General features: G+C 47.9%; 2 protein-coding genes across 6 annotated transcripts in view; both read right to left on the reverse strand.

Annotated features, from left to right (window-relative positions):
- The window catches only part of LOC128847462 (zinc finger protein 345-like), a 430,467-nt gene that overhangs the window by 73,157 nt on the left and 338,820 nt on the right, over positions 1-18,490 (reverse strand). The gene's annotated exons all lie outside the window — the stretch shown is intronic.
- LOC128847449 (zinc finger protein 585A-like) lies at positions 591-17,804 on the reverse strand. 5 transcript variants are annotated; one of them, XM_054046856.1, is made up of 5 exons: positions 17,730-17,804; positions 10,265-10,457; positions 9,610-9,736; positions 8,886-8,999; positions 591-8,560 (listed from the first exon to the last, which is right to left on the reverse strand). In XM_054046856.1, the coding sequence occupies exons 2-5, from the start codon at positions 10,286-10,288 to the stop codon at positions 6,273-6,275; spliced, it is 2,553 nt and encodes an 850-aa protein (XP_053902831.1). In that variant the 5' UTR covers positions 10,289-10,457; positions 17,730-17,804; the 3' UTR covers positions 591-6,272. The 5 variants fall into 5 exon arrangements, with proteins under 5 accessions (XP_053902831.1, XP_053902828.1, XP_053902830.1 ...); XM_054046853.1 differs by having other exon boundaries at positions 591-8,563; XM_054046855.1 differs by lacking the exon at positions 17,730-17,804 and adding an exon at positions 17,330-17,446 and having other exon boundaries at positions 591-8,563; positions 10,265-10,449.

Genomic DNA, 18,490 nt, shown 5'->3' on the forward strand with positions numbered 1-18,490 from the left:
CCGCTGTTCACTGCTGACTGCCTTTTTATACCAGTCAGGCCCACCTGGAACAAAGCACTCCCAATTCACACCGTTCAAACAAACAATCAAACACTCAAGCACATGGTCAAACTGACAAGCTGTCCTCTGCAACAGACACTCAGATACTCACTCAAACAGCCCCCAATGCAGAACTTAGCGTACCTCCTCTCTGACAGATCCCGCTATTAGCCTCTGCTGTTTGCCGCATTACTCACCAAGTTAATGAATACTTCAGTTCTTACCCAAATACAGTTTTACAGCCAATTCTTATTAACTAAACTAAGATTTATTAAAAGAAGAAAAAAGAGTGAGAGTATTGGTTAAAAGATCATTATACATACAGACATGAATAGAGTCCTTAGGTCAGTTTCACTGTAGAGATGTTGCTTTAGAATTGTAAAGTTTCAGAGTAGCAGCCGTGTTAGTCTGTATCCGCAAAAAGAACAGGAGTACTTGTGGCAGCTTAGAGACTAACAAATTTATTAGAGCATAAGCTTTCGTGGACTACAGCCCACTTGCATCCGAAGAAGTGGGCTGTAGTCCACGAAAGCTTATGCTCTAATAAATTTGTTAGTCTCTAAGGTGCCCCAAGTACTCCTTTTCTTTTTTTTTTTTTAATTGTAAAGAGTCCTTTTCAGAATCCTTTCACGAGGTTATAGTCCATGTAAAAATGTTCGATATCAGGGAAGTCCAGATGGGACTGGAGATCTCCATCTTATGACTCAAACTTCCTCTGAATAAAGCTTAACAAGATCGGAGAGAAAAGGATCAGGTCCCAAGAGTTTTTATTCAGATTTTTGCAGCCTCTCATCAGCAGGCTGTCCTTGGGAGAACTATTGTTCACTAGGCTTTTGAAGTAACCTTCTATTTCCTAAACATCACCAGTAATTAACTACATGGATTAACATACTGTAATTATCCATAAAGAAGTTCATAGACAGTTTACCACAAACTTTAAAGAGACATGCAATGACATTATTACACCCAAGTTTCATCTAAATGTTATTATTCCCTTTTGATATCTGAATTAACAGAATACAGCACTAGACAGGAACTGTTTGGTTCCATTGGTAACCTCTAACAAGATAAAGGCAAACACAGACTACTACAAGTATCAGAGGGGTAACTGTGTCAGTCTGGATCTATAAAAAGCAACAAAGAGTCCTGTGGCACCTTAAACACTAAGAGAAGTATTGGAGCATGACTTCAACAGTTTCCACCCCACCATCAACCTCAGCCTGGACCAATCTACAAGGGAGGTCCATTTCCTACGCACCATGATTCAAATAAGTGACTGTCACGTTAACACCACCCTGTACCAAAAACCCACTCACCGCTTGGTCTACCTTCATGCCTTCAGCTTTTGAAAGTTACTAGTGACCCCCCTTAACAGCTAGCAGTCTTTGTGGCAGCCAGCGGCCATTGGGGGAATTAGATTCCTCAAGTACACAGCATCCCGAACTTTTGAACTGTCTTCTTTCCTCTGCCTTGAGGCAGACGGAACTAGCCCCAAGCTGGTTTTCACTGACCAGATAGTAGAAGCACGGGTCTGGCAACCACCAATCAAGTGTTAACATGGCAAGGGCCTTTGTCTAAATGTGTATATATAAAAAAATCTATAAAATGTGTGTAAAACAAAGTTTTTATACCAAGGTGCAAAGCTCTCCTTTCTTCTGCAGAATAAAGCAACCTTTTCCTTATCCCTGTCTGGCTGTTATTGGCTCTCAGATAGGCGGACCCGATATTTTGGTAACAGTTTCTGGCGACCGAGATGTGAGTCTCCTAGCTCGGACATTGGATGGCGGCGGCGAACTGGGAACGGCACCAACGGGGTGTTTCGCCCCTTTTCTCTACTTCACCGTGGTCCCTGGGGTTCATGCTCCGATAAGGTGAGCCCTAATAGGATAAGGAGACACTATCTGGTTCTGTTCTGGTTAACCGGTTAATGAATTTCTGTCTTATACATTTGGTGTTAGGTGTGTGGATGGAACTGAGCCTTTCATTCGTAATTCCTCAGAGTGGAAGCCATCACGTGCGATGAAGCTCTGAGGTCGAATTGGGATCCTTCTGTCCCGTCCCCTGTAGCGATCAGTATTAGTAGAAATTCCTGTAATAGGATCCTATTAGGCCATAATTCCTTCTGTTCTCTGTGTAATTCTCTGTTAGAGTATCAGCAGGCAGATGGGTGGGTCTCTGGTAAAACCCTCTAAGGATAGTCCTTTGAATTATATGTTAAACAAATGGCCCTTACCCGGTATTCAAAAGGGGATGTGAAGGAAGCGTTTTTTACAACTTTGCACCCAGGATTGGCCAGCCCTGGGGACTGCATGGCCCGAGTATGGCTCCTTTGATATTCCTACCCATTTAACCCCCTTGCACCTGACATTGGAAAACCAAGCGCCGGGGCAAATGGACTATTGGTTTTTGTGGGACGATGAGGCTCATCATCGCTTGAAGAAGGTACAGATTCAGGTCCCTCTATTCCCGAAAGCTTCTGCCCCTCATGAAGCTGATTGTTGGTAGGATATCCCCCCCCATATATTGCCCTAGACCATGGCCACCCCCGGTGGCAGCATTACCAATTGCGGCGGATCCGGTACCCTCCTCAACGAAGCCCGAGGCAGCAGTTCCCCACCGAGACAGATCCCGCCAACAAAGATTGAGGATGCCACAATGCAGGTCAGCGAATCAGCTAGTGGAGCCACCAGCAGTGGGTACACTACTTCCCTGTCTGTTCCCATCCTTAGTCCGTCCCATACAAGGAAGGGGGCACTCTATGGGGAAAAGGTAATTAATATCCAAGCACCCCTCCGGACCATCCCAGTCCCTACAACGGATGTGAATGTTTTAGACCATTATGTTCATGTCCCCTTTACCACTGCAGACCTTATGAACTGGCAAACCACTACGCCTCGCCTTAGGGACGACCCGAACGTCGTTCACAGGCGATTCCGTGCCATTTTCCAGTCTCATAATCCTGATTGGCAAGACGTGGGCCAACTTTTAGATTGCCTATTGCGCACGGAAGAGAAAGAGTGGGTACTTATGTTTGTTCCTCCACAGACCCCCAGGTTCGCCTAACATTGGGAGGAACCGCCTATTCTTGTCTTTTGGATTCAGGGCTGCCCTTTCTACTGTTACTGCCAAGCCAAAAAGAGAAAGCCTCACGGATAAAAGCATTCTGGTAATGGGTATAGGCGGAAAGCCATTTGATTGTTCTGTATTACAGGAGACTGCTGTAGAAATCTCTAGTGTCTCTGCCCACCATGCCTTTCTGCTAACCCCGGATTCCCCAGTTAACCTCTTAGGCAGAGACCTGTTGTGTAAACTACGTGGTCAGATTTTCTTTTCAAATGACAAAATCATTCTTTGGTTGCCTCAAACCCAACTTCCCCAGCTGTGTGCTGTTCTGACCCAAGTTTAAGAGGACTCGATCCTGCCTGCGGACCCAATCCTACCCGAGCGACTCAGACAGGAAGTAAACATCTCCCTGTGGGGCACTTCAAAGGCAGACTTGGGTACTCTCCAGACAGAGCCAGTGGGTATAACCTTGAAGCCAGACATTGACATTCCTCGAATTTGTCAGAATCCCATCCCCCGAGAAGCTCTGTTTGTCTTTTCACCACATTCCTGCGGTTGGGAGTGCTGGTTCACACCAAATCTCCTTTCAATACTCCCATTCTGCCAGTCAGAAAACCTGACATGGACTCAGAGGAAAAACCGGTATACCGATTTGTCCAAGACTTACTTGCAGTGAATAAAGTCGTCAAGACTAGACACAACGTGGTGCCTAACCCTCACACAATCCTGACTGCCATTCCAGCAGGTATGCAGCTCAATTTCAGTCCCTACCTGCTGATGTCCCTGCACACCGGATCGCTCCAGGAGACTGGGTCTATGTAAAAAAGTGGAAACACGAGCCTCTCCAACCCCGGTGGGTGGGCCCTTTCCAAGTCCTTCAAACCTCTCACACTGCCATTCAAGTAAAAAAGCGAGACACTTGGATACACCACACTCGAGTGAAGCTAGCCCCTAGGACGGGGCCAGAAGCAGACGACTTCGGACATCGAGGGAGCACCGCCAGCTCTTCCCACCGCGACCTGGAAGAGCCAGAAGCAAACAATACCTGGAAAGCTAAACCTCTTGAGGGACTAAAGCTTCTGTTCTGGCAAACAAAGTCCTAAGACTTTATAACTATGGGTTCTCAGACGGTGCTGCAGTGGCTATTACTTTTGGGTCTGCCCCTTGTACAAGCGAACCCACAACCAGCCACTAAACCTCTTCAGCGAATGGTCACATTGGAACACTTGTATGATTGTTGGCTGTGTCAAAAAATCCGCTCTGAGGAAGGAATAGGGTTGTGGGCTGTACCTGCAAATCTCTCTGAAGTACTCTCCTTACAAGTAATACGGAAAACTGAATGGGCAGAAGTTAAAAAATATCAATAAAACAAGAAAGGTCCAGGACTTGCGTGCTAGACAAATCCGCGAACCACTGCCAGGCATTAATGAAATGTGTTAGGTTTCTTTTCTCACAGATAAAAGAAGTGCTACCCAAAGACCCTAGCAGCCCTGCGGTTCATTTGTGAGCTTGTCAGGCCTGAAGGGGGGACTGTAAAAGTTACTAGTGACCGTCCCTAACAGCTAGCAGCCTTTATGGCAGCCAGTGGCCATTAGGGGGAAGCAGATACCTCAAGTACACAGCATCCTGAACTTTTGAACTATCTTCTCTCCTCTGCCTTGAGACGGAGGGAACTAGCCCCAAGCCGGTATTCACTGACCAGATTGCAGAAGCACGGGTCTGGCAACCACCAATCAAGTGTTAACATGGCAAGGGCCTTTGTCTAAATGTGTATATATAAAAAAATCTATAAAATGTGTGTAAAACAAAGTTTTATACCAAGGTGCAAAGCTCTCCTTTCTTCTGTAGAATAAAGCAACCTTTCCCTTATCCCTGTGTGGCTGTTATTGGCTCTCAGCTAGGCGGACCCGATATTTTGGTAACAAGCTTCCATCCTGGACACACCACATGATCCATCGTCTACAGCCAAGCGCTGAGGTATAACCGCATTTGCTCCAAACCCTCAGACACAGACCAACACCTATAAGATCTTCACCAAGCATTATCAAAACTATGATACCCGCACGAGGAAATAAGGAAACAAATCAACAGAGCCAGACGTGTACCCAGAAGCCTCCTGCTGCAAGACAAGCCCAAGAAAGAAACCAACAGAACTCCACTGGCCATCACCTACAGTCCTCAGCTTAAACCTCTCCAACACATCATCAGTGATCTACAACCCATCCTGGACAACAATCCCTCGCTTTCACAGGCCTTGGGAGGCAGGCCAGTTCTCGCCCACAGACAAACCACCAACCTTAAGCATATTCTCACCAACAACCACACACCGCACCATAGTAACTCTAACTCAGCAACCAATGCATGCAACAAACCTTAATCCCAACTCTGCCCACATATCTACACCAGCGACACCATCCCAGGACCTAACCAGATCAGCCACAACATCAGCGGTTAATTCACTTGTACGTCCACCAATGTAACATACACCATCGTGTGCCAGCAATGCCCCTCTGCTATGTTCATCCGCCAAACTGGACAATCCCTACATAAAAGAATAAATGGACAGAAGTCAGATATTAGGAATGGCAATATACAAAAACCTGTAGGAGAACACATCAACCTCCCTGGACACACAATAGTAAATTTACAAGGGGATCCTGCAGCAAAAAAACTTCAGGACCAGACTCCAAAGAGAAACTGCTGAACTTCAGTTCATTTGCAAATTTGACACAATGAGCTCAGGATTAAATAAAGACTGTGAATGGCTAGGCAACTACAAAAGCAGTTTCTCCTCCCTTGGTGTACATACCTCAACTGCTAGAAGATGGCCTCATCCTCCCTGATTGAACTAACCTCATTATCTCTAGACTGATTCTTGCCTGCATATTTATACCTGCCTCTGGAAATTTCCACCACATGCGTGTGACAAAGTGGGTATTCACCCACAAAAGCTTATGCTCCAATACTTCTGTTAGTCTATAAGGTGCCAAAGGACTCTTTGTTGCTTTCTATAGACGACTACAGTTACCATCTTCTTCCAGGTTTTTAACAACTTAAGTTTACATTTCAAAGCTAAAGCTTATCTAACATGGACACACTTTTTTAACATATCTCTCAAGGTTGAACTGGGTCTATTACATGCAAGTTGCTAAACTCTTTCTCTCCCAGTGTCACAGAAGTTTAGCTCCTGTGTGGATTCTCCCACATTTAATAAGGTCTGACTTCTGTATGAAACTTTTCCCACACTCCAAGTACTCATGGGGTCTCTCTCCTGTGTGGAATGCTTGATGTTGAAGAAGGTCTGACCTCCATATGAAATTTTTTCCACAGACAAACCACTTGTGGAGTCTCTCTCCTGTGTGGATTGCTTTATGTTTAATAAGGTGTGACCTCTGTATGAAACTTTTCCCACAGTCCAAGCACTTGTGGGGTCTCTCTCCTGTGTGGATTGCTCTATGTTTAATAAGGTGTGACCTCTGTATGAAACTTTTCCCACAGTCCAAGCATTTGTGGGGTCTCTCTCCTGTGTGGATTGCCTGATGTCTAATAAGGTCTGACCTCTGTATGAAACCTTTCCCACAGTCCAAGCATTTGTGGGGTCTCTCTCCTGTGTGGAATGCCTGATGTTTAAGAAGGTCTGACCTCCACATGAAACTTTTCCCACAGTCCAAGCACTTGTGGGGTCTCTCTCCTGTGTGGATTGCCTGATGTTTAATACGGGTAGATCTGGTTCTGAAAGGTTTCCCATAGTCCAAACATTGATGGGGTCTCTCTCCTGTGTGGATTCTCCCATGTTTAATGAGGTGTGATCTCTGTGTGAAACTTTTCCCACAGTCCAAGCACTTGTGGGGTCTCTCTCCTGTGTGGATTGCTTTATGTTTAATAAGGTTTGACCTCTGTATGAAACTTTTTCCACAGTCCAAGCACTTGTGTGCTCTCTCTCCTGTGTGGATTGCCTGATGTTTAACAAGGTCTGACCTCCGTATGAAATTTTTTCCACAGTTCAGACACTTATGTGTTCTCTCTCCTGTGTGGATTGCTTGATGTTTATCAAGGTTTGACCTCTGTATGAAACTTTTCCCACAGTCCAAGCACTTGTGGGGTCTCTCTCCTGTGTGGATTGCTTTATGTTTAATAAGGTGTGACCTCTGTATGAAACTTTTCCCACAGTCCAAGCACTTGTAGGGTCTCTCTCCTGTGTGGATTGCCTGATGTCTAATAAGGTCTGACCTCTGTATGAAACTTTTCCCACAGTCCAAGCACTTGTAGGGTCTCTCTCCTGTGTGGAATGCCTGATGTTTAAGAAGGTCTGACCTCCATATGAAATTTTTTCCACAGACTAAGCACTTGTGGGGTCTCTCTCCTGTGTGGATTGCCTGATGTTTAATACGGGCTGATCTGGTTCTGAAAGCTTTTTTCCCAGAGTCCAAACACTGATGGGGTCTCTCTCCTGTGTGGATTCTCCCATGTTTAATGAGGTGTGATCTCTGTGTGAAACTTTTCCCACATTCCAAGCACTTGTGGGGTCTCTCTCCTGTGTGGATTGCCTGATGTTTAATAAGTTGTGACCTCTGTATGAAACTTTTCCCACAGTCCAAGCACTTGTGGGGTCTCTCTCCTGTGTGGATTGCCTGATGTTTAACAAGGTGTGACTTCCGTATGAATTTTTTTCCACAGTTCAAACACTTATGTGGTCTCTCTCCTGTGTGGATTGCTTGATGTTTAACAAGGTTTGACCTCTGTATGAAACTTTTCCCACAATCCAAGCACTTATGGGGTCTCTCCCCTGTGTGGATTGCCTGATGTCTAATAAGGTCTGACCTCTGTATGAAACTTTTCCCACAATCCAAGCACTTATGGGGTCTCTCTCCTGTGTGGATTGCTTGATGTCTAATAAGGTCTGACCTCTGTATGAAACTTTTCCCACAGTCCAAGCACTGGTGTGGTCTCTCCTCTGTATGGATTCTCTGATGTGTAATTAATGCTGACTTCCAATTCAAACAGTTTCCACACTCGAGGCATTGATAGGGTTTCGCTCCCATGTGGCTTTTCCCATGGTTATTAAGATCTGAGCAGTTACTGAAGCTTTCCCCATGGGCCAAGCATTGAAGGGGTTTCCCTCCAGTATGGATTGTCTGATATGTCACAATCGGTGATCGGAGAATGATTCCTTTTCCACATTTGAGGCACTGATAGGGTTTCTCTTCCTTGGGATTGGTCTGCTGGGCTGTGGGATCCTTATCTCCTCCCCCACATGTAATAGATTCATCCACTTTCTTCCTTGGGTGGTTTTTCAGTAGCCTCTCTGACTTGGGCCAATTTCCACAGGCTTCTCCCTCTTCCAAGCACTGGGATAAACTCCCTTCAGCTCTTCCCACAAAGGTCCCCTGTGGTTCCATTTGCCCAGGAACTTCCTCATGATGATTCCCATCCTTCTTCTCATCCACTGTCTCATCACCTGCTGGGAGAAAGAGACAATCCAGACAGGAGTCATTGTGCTGGGGAGAAAGAGGAATAGCACCAAGGGAAAACCCAACACGCTAACATTGTGAAGACTGAGCAACTGGATTTTGCCTCCAGATCCCACCCAAACACTCCCAGGGATGGAAAGTTGGGAAGGAAACTCCTGCAGCTAACAGGACGGGTGGAAAGCCGTGAATGGTATTTGTTGACTACAACCCTGGCTGAGGTGAGGAAGAACTAAAGGCTCTTACTCACAGCATATTTTTGGGATTCTCAACTTTTTCCTTCATTCACCAGATGGTTTCTGTTTCAGTCCTCACCTGTGCGATTGCCTCTCAGGATCTCTCTTTCCTCACAGACCTGGAGATCCGGGACCCACAGTTCTTCCCCTCGTTCCAGGTGGGAGATCAGTTCAGGTTTGGGAATGGGAAATCCTGAACAAGGAGTGAAAAGAGACAAGGTCGGGGCCCATGGCGGATTGGAAGAGTGTCTGTCACAAAGGGCATTCTGTGAGTGGTACCTCTCCCCATGATCTGCTGGGGGAACATGGAATCCAACAGCACGGGAACATGATCACTGAGCCCTCTTGGGAGAAGCAGAGGTCTGGGGAGGTGGGGGGAATTGTTACGCCCTCACAAGGAGTTCCCAGGTTCTATGTGCTGTTGGGCCTTGTGGTTTGCGCACACAGCTCTGGAGTTAGACCATTTCCTATTTCTAAATCTGCAGAGCCCACAGTCTTCCCCAGGGCTGCAGCTATTCCCAAGAAGGGAAATGAAGAGGGATTTTGTGCATCAGTAAGAAACAGAACAGACAGGACAATGAATAACTTCTGCCCCCCCCCCCCCGAATGCTGGAGGGGTGGGCATGGTTTCGCATGTCCATTAGGTATTGATACCCGTGTCCCAATGAAAATCTCTCTCACGTAGCAGCTGCGCATTATGGAACCCATTTCCCTCCAATCTAACTGACCAGGGGAGAACCTGACCAGAGTCAGAAATGAAGACCTCATGGCTTCTAATAACCGTGGGGACAGGAATCCCTTACCCAGCGAGGTCACCATCTCATAGTTCTCCTGCATGACATCCCTGTAGAGGGCTCTCTGACTGGGGTCCAGCAGAGCTCCCTGCTCCTGGGTGAAATACACAGCCACCTCCTCGAAGATCACCGACAACTGAAACAACAAGAGACCCCCACTCAGCCCCTGCTGCCCCAGCTACAAACCCACTAGTCACAGGAGAGGAAGAAAGAAAAAAACTTCTTGGAAGCTATGGGAGGACCAGAGTAGCAGAATCCCACCCCCACTCTGCTCAGAGCGTCAGGAGTCTTCATGAGGCGGGGAGAAGGTGAAACTTCCTTGTCCCCCCCCACAGCAGATGGAGGAGGGCAGGGTCTTCTCATTTACCAATTACCGCACACTTGCCAGCCACAGGCTGACACAGGAAGCAGAGCTCTGAGCCAGGGACAGGGACAAAAATCCCAACAGCTTCCCTTCATATTTCACAGCAGCCTCTGGCCAGTGGGTTGAGGCTCTAGCACTGGGAGTCTATAAAATGTTCGCAGCACTGCCCAGGAGGGTTATGACCTCTTTGACAAATGGTGGTATGCCCCTTCCTATTCAGAAAATCAGCAGGTTTATCACACCCTGTCTCCTCCCTGCCTCTCCCTCCCACCATCCAGCAGCTCCCTGAAAATCCCCTACCTGAGCTGACTCCATCACAGCCATTTCCCTTCCCTCTCCCCTGGAAGACGGGACGATCTCGAGGGAAATCTGGATGTGATTCCTCAGCCTGTTCGGGCGATTGGGACGGTTTCAGAAGGGGCTTAAGTGCATGTCACAGCCCAATTCCCCCCAGGCTCTCTCCCTGCAGACAGACGCTCTGGACTCTGCCACGCTGCAAAGAAACCGAGTTAGTTCATTACCACCCAGGCCAGGACCCTTCCAGCGTAACTAAACCCCACGGGTCACTTTTAAACTCTTCCCATAAGAGAGTCTCTGAGCCCAATGCTGGAAAAAGAGCAGAACCAAAGAAGCCACCTTGGGGGATTCCCCCTGACATTGTCGTGTCACCCCTCTAACTCTCCCCTTTCCCCCCAAGTAGTGTGGTGTTCAGCCAAGTCAGGAACTGGCTTTTCGCCGCTCAGCTCTTCCCCTTGTTTCCAGGGGGATGCAGGGAATGGATCCAGGCAGATCTGGGATCCTCCCTCCCCATTTGTTTTTCCTGGTTTCCCCTTCCAGTCTCTCCTCTCTCCCTTTTTATCCTTTTCCCTTAGGAGAACCGGCGACTACACCATTGTCCTGGGCCTTTGCTTTCATTAGGCAGCTCAGTCACTGCCACTGCTAACAGGGGTTTGAACCTGGCTGTGTCCATGTGGGCAGGAGCTCAGGGACTCGCAGACACACAGGGAGCCCCCTCCCCATGTAGGCCAAACTCACCAGCCAGTCCCTGAAAGGGGCCCTTTGTGCTGAGTCACTTTCCTGCCCAGTCCCAGCCCTTTACCCCCAGGTCTCTCCATCACCTGCAGGCTGCGGCTCAGGGGCTGCTGTGTGCAGAACCAGGGGCTGGTTCCAGCCACTGCAGCAAGTCCCCACCTGGGCTGGGCACTGAGGGGATTTAACAAAGGTCTCTCCTCTGCTGGGTAAGAAGCAGCTTCTAGGTTTGGGCTCCCAGGTCAAAATACAGGAGGCAGCAGCTTCGGACCCAGGGAGCTCCTCTCCAAAGCCCTAATAACCTGAGCACAGAGAGACACAGAGCAGCCTCCTCCTCTCCCTTAGCAATAACAAGAGACCTCTGGTGTCAACACCCAATTAATGAGCTGCCCTGGACTCTGCCACCAGCCCCCAGGGGCAGGCAGTGTTACCTGACCAGGGCACATTATCCAGCCTGTCTTACTCATCAAGGACTCCCCCCCACCCTGCAGCCTCTGCTTGAACCAAGTCAGAAGAAAAACATATAAGAAGGCTATGAAAAGGACATGGGAGACACACCTAAACACTTCTAGACAAGGGTGACAGGATTAAGGCATCTCCCTTATCTTCATTGGCACAGAAGATGGGACAGGGCGGCACCTCCATTAGCATACAGACTGGGGATCAGAGATTCCAAGGTAAGTACTGCACTGAACTCTGGGACCAGAAAAACAGGGAAGCAATGCATCATGGGGGAATCTCTGCTCCAGATGTTAATGAATCAACGCCTGCAAATTCTCAATTACTGAGAGACAATTTAGGCTTATTGATATATTTGCTTTTGACAAAACTCTCTGTATAACTTTTCATGAGTGATGTACCCAAGTATTCGGATTCTAATATCTAAACTGTATTGTTGAATTTATTCCCCTAAATTTGAGTTATTGCTAATTATGTACTTCATTATCTTTTACTTTTAAAATGAACTTTGTATTTCTGGATAATCTAAGCACTAAACCCAGATGTACACACACTCTTTTCTTAACCTGTGTGTTATGTAATTTTTTTATCATTAGCTTTAATAAATCCTTTATTGGTATCCAAAATACTGATACTGCCTAATTGCATTGTGAGCTCCCTGGAAGGACCACCACCCATAACCAGCAATGGTCAGTTCCTATTGTCTAGCTTGAACAAAACAACTTTGGCATATGCCCTTGAGCCATCAGTTTACACAAACAAATCTAGTGATCTCCCTTGAACCATTGTTGTTTCCCTACAAAACCCCCTATCCACGCTCAAGTAAGTGCTCTGATGCCTGGATCCAAAATCTGCATCAGTTCCATTGGGACTTCATCTTCTCCTGACTGATCGTGCTAGGGGTTCTGCCTGTCTCCAGCACTCCAGACCCTCAGCTACCACCATCACCTGGGAGCCCCGATCGATGCAAGCATCATGGAGTGGTGAGAACCCAGCTCTCTCTCTCTCTCTCTCTCTCTCTCGGTATAGCCTTCTGACCCTGACTTGTGTGATCAGTTATAGTTTTCTCAACCTGACTTTTATAATCAAATTTAAGTTAGATTTAATGTTATAACTGTTTTGTTTGGCTCCCCTATGGTTATTACCTGGCAATAAATAACTTTCATGGTTAAGCTGGTTGCTTCTCTCTCCCTCTCCCGTCCCGACCCCCCACTGCCCGTGGGTGTTTGTGGCTACCCCAGTTGTGCTGCAGCAACGCTCCTCCTCGTACCTAAACTAAAGATCCCCGCAACACCCAAAAATCCTGTGGGGTTTGTTCATCAAGTGGGTTACTACCATAACGACTGTAACGTGAAAGTGGAGACAGGGATGTGCTGAACCTGGGGGCATATGAGGGTGGGAGCTTGGAGGTGCTGCTCAACCCAGCCTGCTGAGTCCAGGGATATATAAGAGGTCAGCTTGGGAGTGCTGATTAACCCGGTCCTGTGTGTGTGTGTGCGCGCGCGTGTTAGTCTGATTCTGAGGCTGGAAGAACCCAGCCCTGAAGAACGTAGGTCCTGCAGGATAGCTCCACTGGGAGTGGACTTGCAGCAGGGAGTAGTTGAGCACTCTTTGAGAACACAAGTGACACAAGCAGTACATTGAGAGTTACAGAATTCCCCCCCCCCCCCGAAGAGTAACCCTAATAAATGAGTGTACACCAAAGTAACGGGCAAAGCTGGTAACCGCAGGCAGAGGCTGATCCCATTGGCCCATCCGCACTTACCCCCTGCCATACCCAGCAGTGACTCTGGTCTGTCACCAGTGTGGCTGAGATCTGAATCCTGCACGTAAATCAGACCAGGGTCCTGGGCTGCCTGGGTGCCTGTGGATATTTGCCTTGTAGCTTGTGATCCCTGAGGGGTCAGTCCCCTGCTCACCCCCAACGCTCATTTCACCAGTTCCAGGAAAAATGTTCAGCGCCTCATGCTCTCCTACCCCATGGGGCAGAGGGGCTACCATTGCTTGTATCTCTTACCATCCCTGTGACCAGTTACTGCATCGAGTGCAATTCCCTTCCTGATGCCGTGAATGAGGGATTCCACTGATTGCTCCTGTAAGAATAAGGCCTTTTCCTGTAGCCATATTGTGAGGCCTACGGTCTTTGTCTGCAGCCATATTAGGAGAGCAGGAGTTATGAGCTAAGAAGCAGGAAGTCACATCATCACATTCCATCTAAATTGCATTAAATCAATGTAGTATCAGGCTGTTAAAAAGGAGACCCTGTCCTAATAGCCCGCACTATCACCAGATAAAGAAACAGATCTTAAGATTGTTAAAGAAAACTTAGTTTGGTAGCATTCCAAACCACTTATCAATAGTTGTGGTTGGGAAATCCTCATTTCTTTATTGTTTTGTCTCTATGGTCCCCACTTCCCTATTGTTTGTCTGTATGATCTCTGTCTGGTTCTTTGATTGTTTCTGTCAGTTACATAATTGATTTTGGTAGGTGTAAATTAAATAAGGGGGTGGGGTATGATTCAATGGAGAATTTTGTTACAATGTTAGGATTGGTTAATAAAATTTTAGTAAAATGATTGGTTAAGGTACAGCTAATCAGGACTCAAGTTTCACTATGTAACCTTGGGTCCAAAAAGAAGACAAGAACAAAGAACAGAAAAAAGACCTGGAAAGAGAAGAAGAAGAAGAAGAACTCACCTCTAAGATACACCGCTCCAGATCCTTCTGGGCCCTACCAATAAACCCATTCCACTAAAACCTAACTGCTCTGGACCCTGCTCCTCAGAGCCTCCATGTCCACTGGCCACAACAGGGATTTTGGGGTGAGGGAGTCCTGCTCCTAGAGAGGCTGCCCAGAACATCACGAGATACATTTCACGGTGACAGTGACTCTGTGTGTGATTCGTTCTGGTAAGAGATTGCATCAGGCAGCAGTTTGGCAGAGATAGTCTCTTGTCCACACACCAGGCTCCTTGGCTACTAGCCCTGAGCCTGGTCTACAAGGTCTGCTCCCCTACCTCGGATCCCATAAGGTCACTTGTCAGTGCTTTGCTACCGAGTTCCTTCAGGTAATTCGAGGGGCCAAATTAACCTGTCACTGGTCTCTAGACAAAACCCCTTTATGTCTGCCCCAGCCAGGGCTCTGCTCATGGAGTTGTCCCTGCGAGGCCACTGGGGTTATTTGTCAAGCCCTGTTAACATATCCTTGGCTGCAGGCAAAACCTCTCACATCCACCCAACCCCCAAGGGTCCTTGCTAGCGTTACAGCACAAATGGCAGCCAGCACAATTTCCTAGTGGTAGCCGTTACCGAGATCTAGGTCCAGATGTCCTTTTAAAGGCAGCAGGGCGCATGCTCAGAGGCAGAAACTAAAGCTGCTGCTGAGTGAGCTTTGGCATCCAGGGGGTTCGTCAGGAGATTTGTGTGTCTCAGCGGAGTCTAAACTGGGATTTAGGCTCCTAATCCCAGATTTATGTGTTTAGCCTGGGGTTTGGGTGCCTATGTGCCATTGTGAATCTAGCCCTGTCTCTGTAATGTGGCCACATGTAGCAGAAGCACCTGGATTCATCGGATGTGAAGAACGTCAGGGTCTCCTTCCTTTCAAAACACTTCTCAGCATTATCAGCAAACCCTTCCCACACAGCAGCCATGAGCATGCTCTTGTGCCGAGCTGCCCACAGATATCCCAGGTTGTGACGAAGGGGGATGTTCTTAATGTTTTCTCGGAATACTGTGTATGTGCCTCAGTTCCCCCATTGTGTTACTCAAGCATCGAGATGGTGGGATACAGGTGTGTGATCATTGCAGAGATTGATCACACCTAGAGGGCAGGCGTGACTGCAGATTGCCTGCCTGGGCACAGAGAATGGCTGAACACTCTGAATCCTGGTTAGTGGTGGCCAGAGCCATCCTCTGGAAGGAGCCAGGCAAAGGTGTTGGAGAACAAAGAGAGAGGGGGAGGCTAGGTGACCTGTTTGCCCAGGAAAGAAACAAAAAACAGAGGACGGCAACTGGGTGTGACTGAGGCTGGGCGGCTGGAAGCAGGTCAGACTCCTGGTTTGGAACTCACTACTTCACTCCTTCTCTTTGGATTTAGGAAAGCAAATATGGGTTACACCTGGACTACACAAAACTTTAAAACTCTTCAGGAAGAGATCAAAGGCCTGATAATTAATAGTATTTGGGGGAAGGTCTCCTGAACTTGTCTGTGGTTGCCCTGACTGCCACTGTCAAAATTAAGGCCACCTAACTTCTGAATGAGAGCGTCCACACAGGGGTTTAAAGCGCTTAAACTAAGGGCTTGTCTACACTACCGGCTGGATCGACAGCCAGCGATCGATCCAGTGAGGACTGATTTATCGTGTCTAGTATAGACGTGATAAATCAACTCCAATACTCCATCTCAATGAGATGCGCAAGGGGAATCAACGGCAGAGCATCTCCCGTCAACACACCACACTGAAGACACTACAGTAAGTAGATCTAAGTACATCGACTACAGCTACATTATTAACGTCGCTGAAGTTGCGTAACTTAGATCGATCCCCCCGTACTGTAGACCACCTCTTAGGTGCATTAACTTCACACATTTAGCGTCAGACCATGCAGACAAGCCCTCAATGAGTAAAGGGAAGGAAATAGGAGAAATTGGTGTGTGTGTGTGGCGGGGGGCAGTGGAATCCCCTGCTAGTTCCTTTAGTTTCAAATGCTTCAACTTGTTTTCCAAGAGGCTCCCACAAGTGGGTGCAGACATTCAAATGCAACACCTAGCAAAAGAGCAGTAGTAACAGGCACACAATCAGTATCAGAGTTTTCAGCCTATGAACAATAATGGGTCATTTAACATCCGAGTCAGCAGTATAGTCTGCGTCTAAGACAATGGGTGTTTATACCAGGGGGTAACTAATGTGCATTAGCTATCCCAGTGTGAAAACATAAAAGAGGCAAAGCACTTTAGTTTCACCAAAAGGTAAACTAGGTGAGGTCAGCACTTCGTCCTCCTGCCTGACCAATGCAAAGGAGAAACAGAACAGTTCCCTTTAAAAAATGACTTTGGCCGCACAAATCAGTACATTTGTCATAATGAAGAACATCCCTGAAATGTATCACAACAAAAAACGTAGCACCCATAAAAGGCTGTGAACTTTAAATAGGCCATTAGAAGTATAAACAATGCAGTAGAAAAATCAACATTGATGTATGCAATAAATGAAGTCCCAGAAGAGTAAGATGTGCACTTCTATGTGTGCAGGATGGGGGGTTACTCACACAAATAAGGTTTTAAAATCAATTTTCAGTTACAAGTGGTGGTGGGGATATCACGTGTTCCCAGAAGTGCAAAATGGCATCGAATGTTACAGGATTGTACGGCCATTCTAGATATATGGCTCCTTTGGAAGGGGTAGCTGTAAAAGCATGAAGCTAGTACGCCCCAAAGGCTCAGACACAACAAGGTAATAAAAGAAAAACAAAATTTATGTATTTATGTATTTAAATCAGTCAGCACTGAACTCAAATTACAATAGTGCAATAAAAACAGGAATTGTTAACAGTGCCACCCTGAGATGTGATTGTCAAGCTACGAGCAACTATTAATATTTCCCATGATTATTTGCTATTAAAAATATGAATACCATAGCACAATGACGACCCTCTGCACAATGTTAATAAAGTTTAGGATGAAGAGTTCTGAGTAATAGAAATAATATTTTTAAAGGAACTAATTTAAAGGGATGAGACTGCACAGACTGGATTCCCAGGGGAGTCAAACGCAGAGGACCAGGCACCCTGGCTAAGACACATTTATGAAGCGCTGGGCGGCTTTACACAGACATAGAAACTGTGAACTGGATTCTTTTAAACACTAAAAGTAAGTACCTGTGACAATGATATTTTTTCGTGGGGGGACTGTAAATATTTCCCTGGATCAAATCTTCATTAGCAGCTCGATGCACTGGGCCTTTAAGGACACGGCCCTGGGAAATGGGAGCTGAGATCCTGGCAAGGGGGGCAGGAAAAGCCCCTCTGCCCCACCCCCCTTATTTTTGCAACCACTGCAGCTGGCTCACCCCATCGGGGGGTGTTTTACCCCCCGCACCCCGGCTCCCCCCCCCCTCAGCCCCCCACATGCCTCTGTCCCAGCCCCAGCACGGCCCGGCCGGGCTCCCCCGCCCCGCACACACCGGGAGCTGGCGGCAGTTTTCCCGGGCCCCGGGCAGGGAATCGCAGCCAGCTCCGCTGGGAGCAGCCCGGGGGTGACGGGGCCGGTGTCTCTTACCTTCCCTGCGAGCGGGGTGAACCGACACACACAGCTCTCGCTCCCAAGGCCCTACTTGGGTGTACTGAGCATGCGCACCGAACTGAGCATGCCCAGTACCCTTCGCTGTAGCCACTGCCCTCTCTCTGCCCTTACTTCTGCCTAGGATTTGCTGCCTCCTCTTTGGGGGGGTTAAAAGGATTAAGGGGGCAAAGCGCAGCGGGGGCTGTCAGGGTCTGAGCAGGGGGCAGAAATTTACTGGCCGGGGGGCTCAAGCTACTGTAGCGAGCGGCAGAAGAGGGGCTGAAGGGGAAAACTCGGGGGTGGGAGCCGGGGTTAAGCCGGGGGGGAGACGCTGCCAGACCCCGTGCGGGTACAAAACCCCCGCTTAGGGAGGGGGAGGGGGGAACAGTGACCCCGTGGGATGAGCCACCCACTGTGCTCGCTAATCTAGGGGTGTGGGGGGGGCAGAGGAGGTTTTCTTTCTGCTCATAGGACGCTGCATGTCAGCCCCAGAGCAGAGGGCGGGTTCCTGGGGCTGGGGTCTTAAAGGCACAGGCCTCCAATTCCTAGCCTATCAAAGCTTAATCACCGCAGCTCCTCTCTATCCTATACAAGTGTTGCAGGGCCAGGGCCAGGGCTGCCTGGGGGGGGGGGCAAGTGGGGCAATTTTCCACAGGAGCCCCCACGAGTATGTCGGATGCTGCCCCTGCCTCTTGTCATCCCCCAAGCCCCTGTGTCTCAGCACGCTGCGTCCGGGAGCGGTCCTGGCGCGCTGCAGC

This window comes from Malaclemys terrapin, chromosome 13 (assembly GCF_027887155.1).
Source record: "Malaclemys terrapin pileata isolate rMalTer1 chromosome 13, rMalTer1.hap1, whole genome shotgun sequence".
Taxonomy (NCBI): domain Eukaryota; kingdom Metazoa; phylum Chordata; order Testudines; family Emydidae; genus Malaclemys; species Malaclemys terrapin.

Excerpts from the sequence above, each read along its gene's own strand:
- LOC128847449 (XM_054046853.1), bottom strand. The coding sequence starts at position 10,288 with ATGGCTGTGATGGAGTCAGCTCAG. Across the intron at positions 9,737-10,264 it reads CTGTGATGGAGTCAGCTCAG|TTGTCGGTGATCTTCGAGGA; the intron begins GTAGGGGATTTT and ends TTGTTGTTTCAG. Across the intron at positions 9,000-9,609 it reads TGAGATGGTGACCTCGCTGG|GATTTCCCATTCCCAAACCT; the intron begins GTAAGGGATTCC and ends CTCCTTGTTCAG.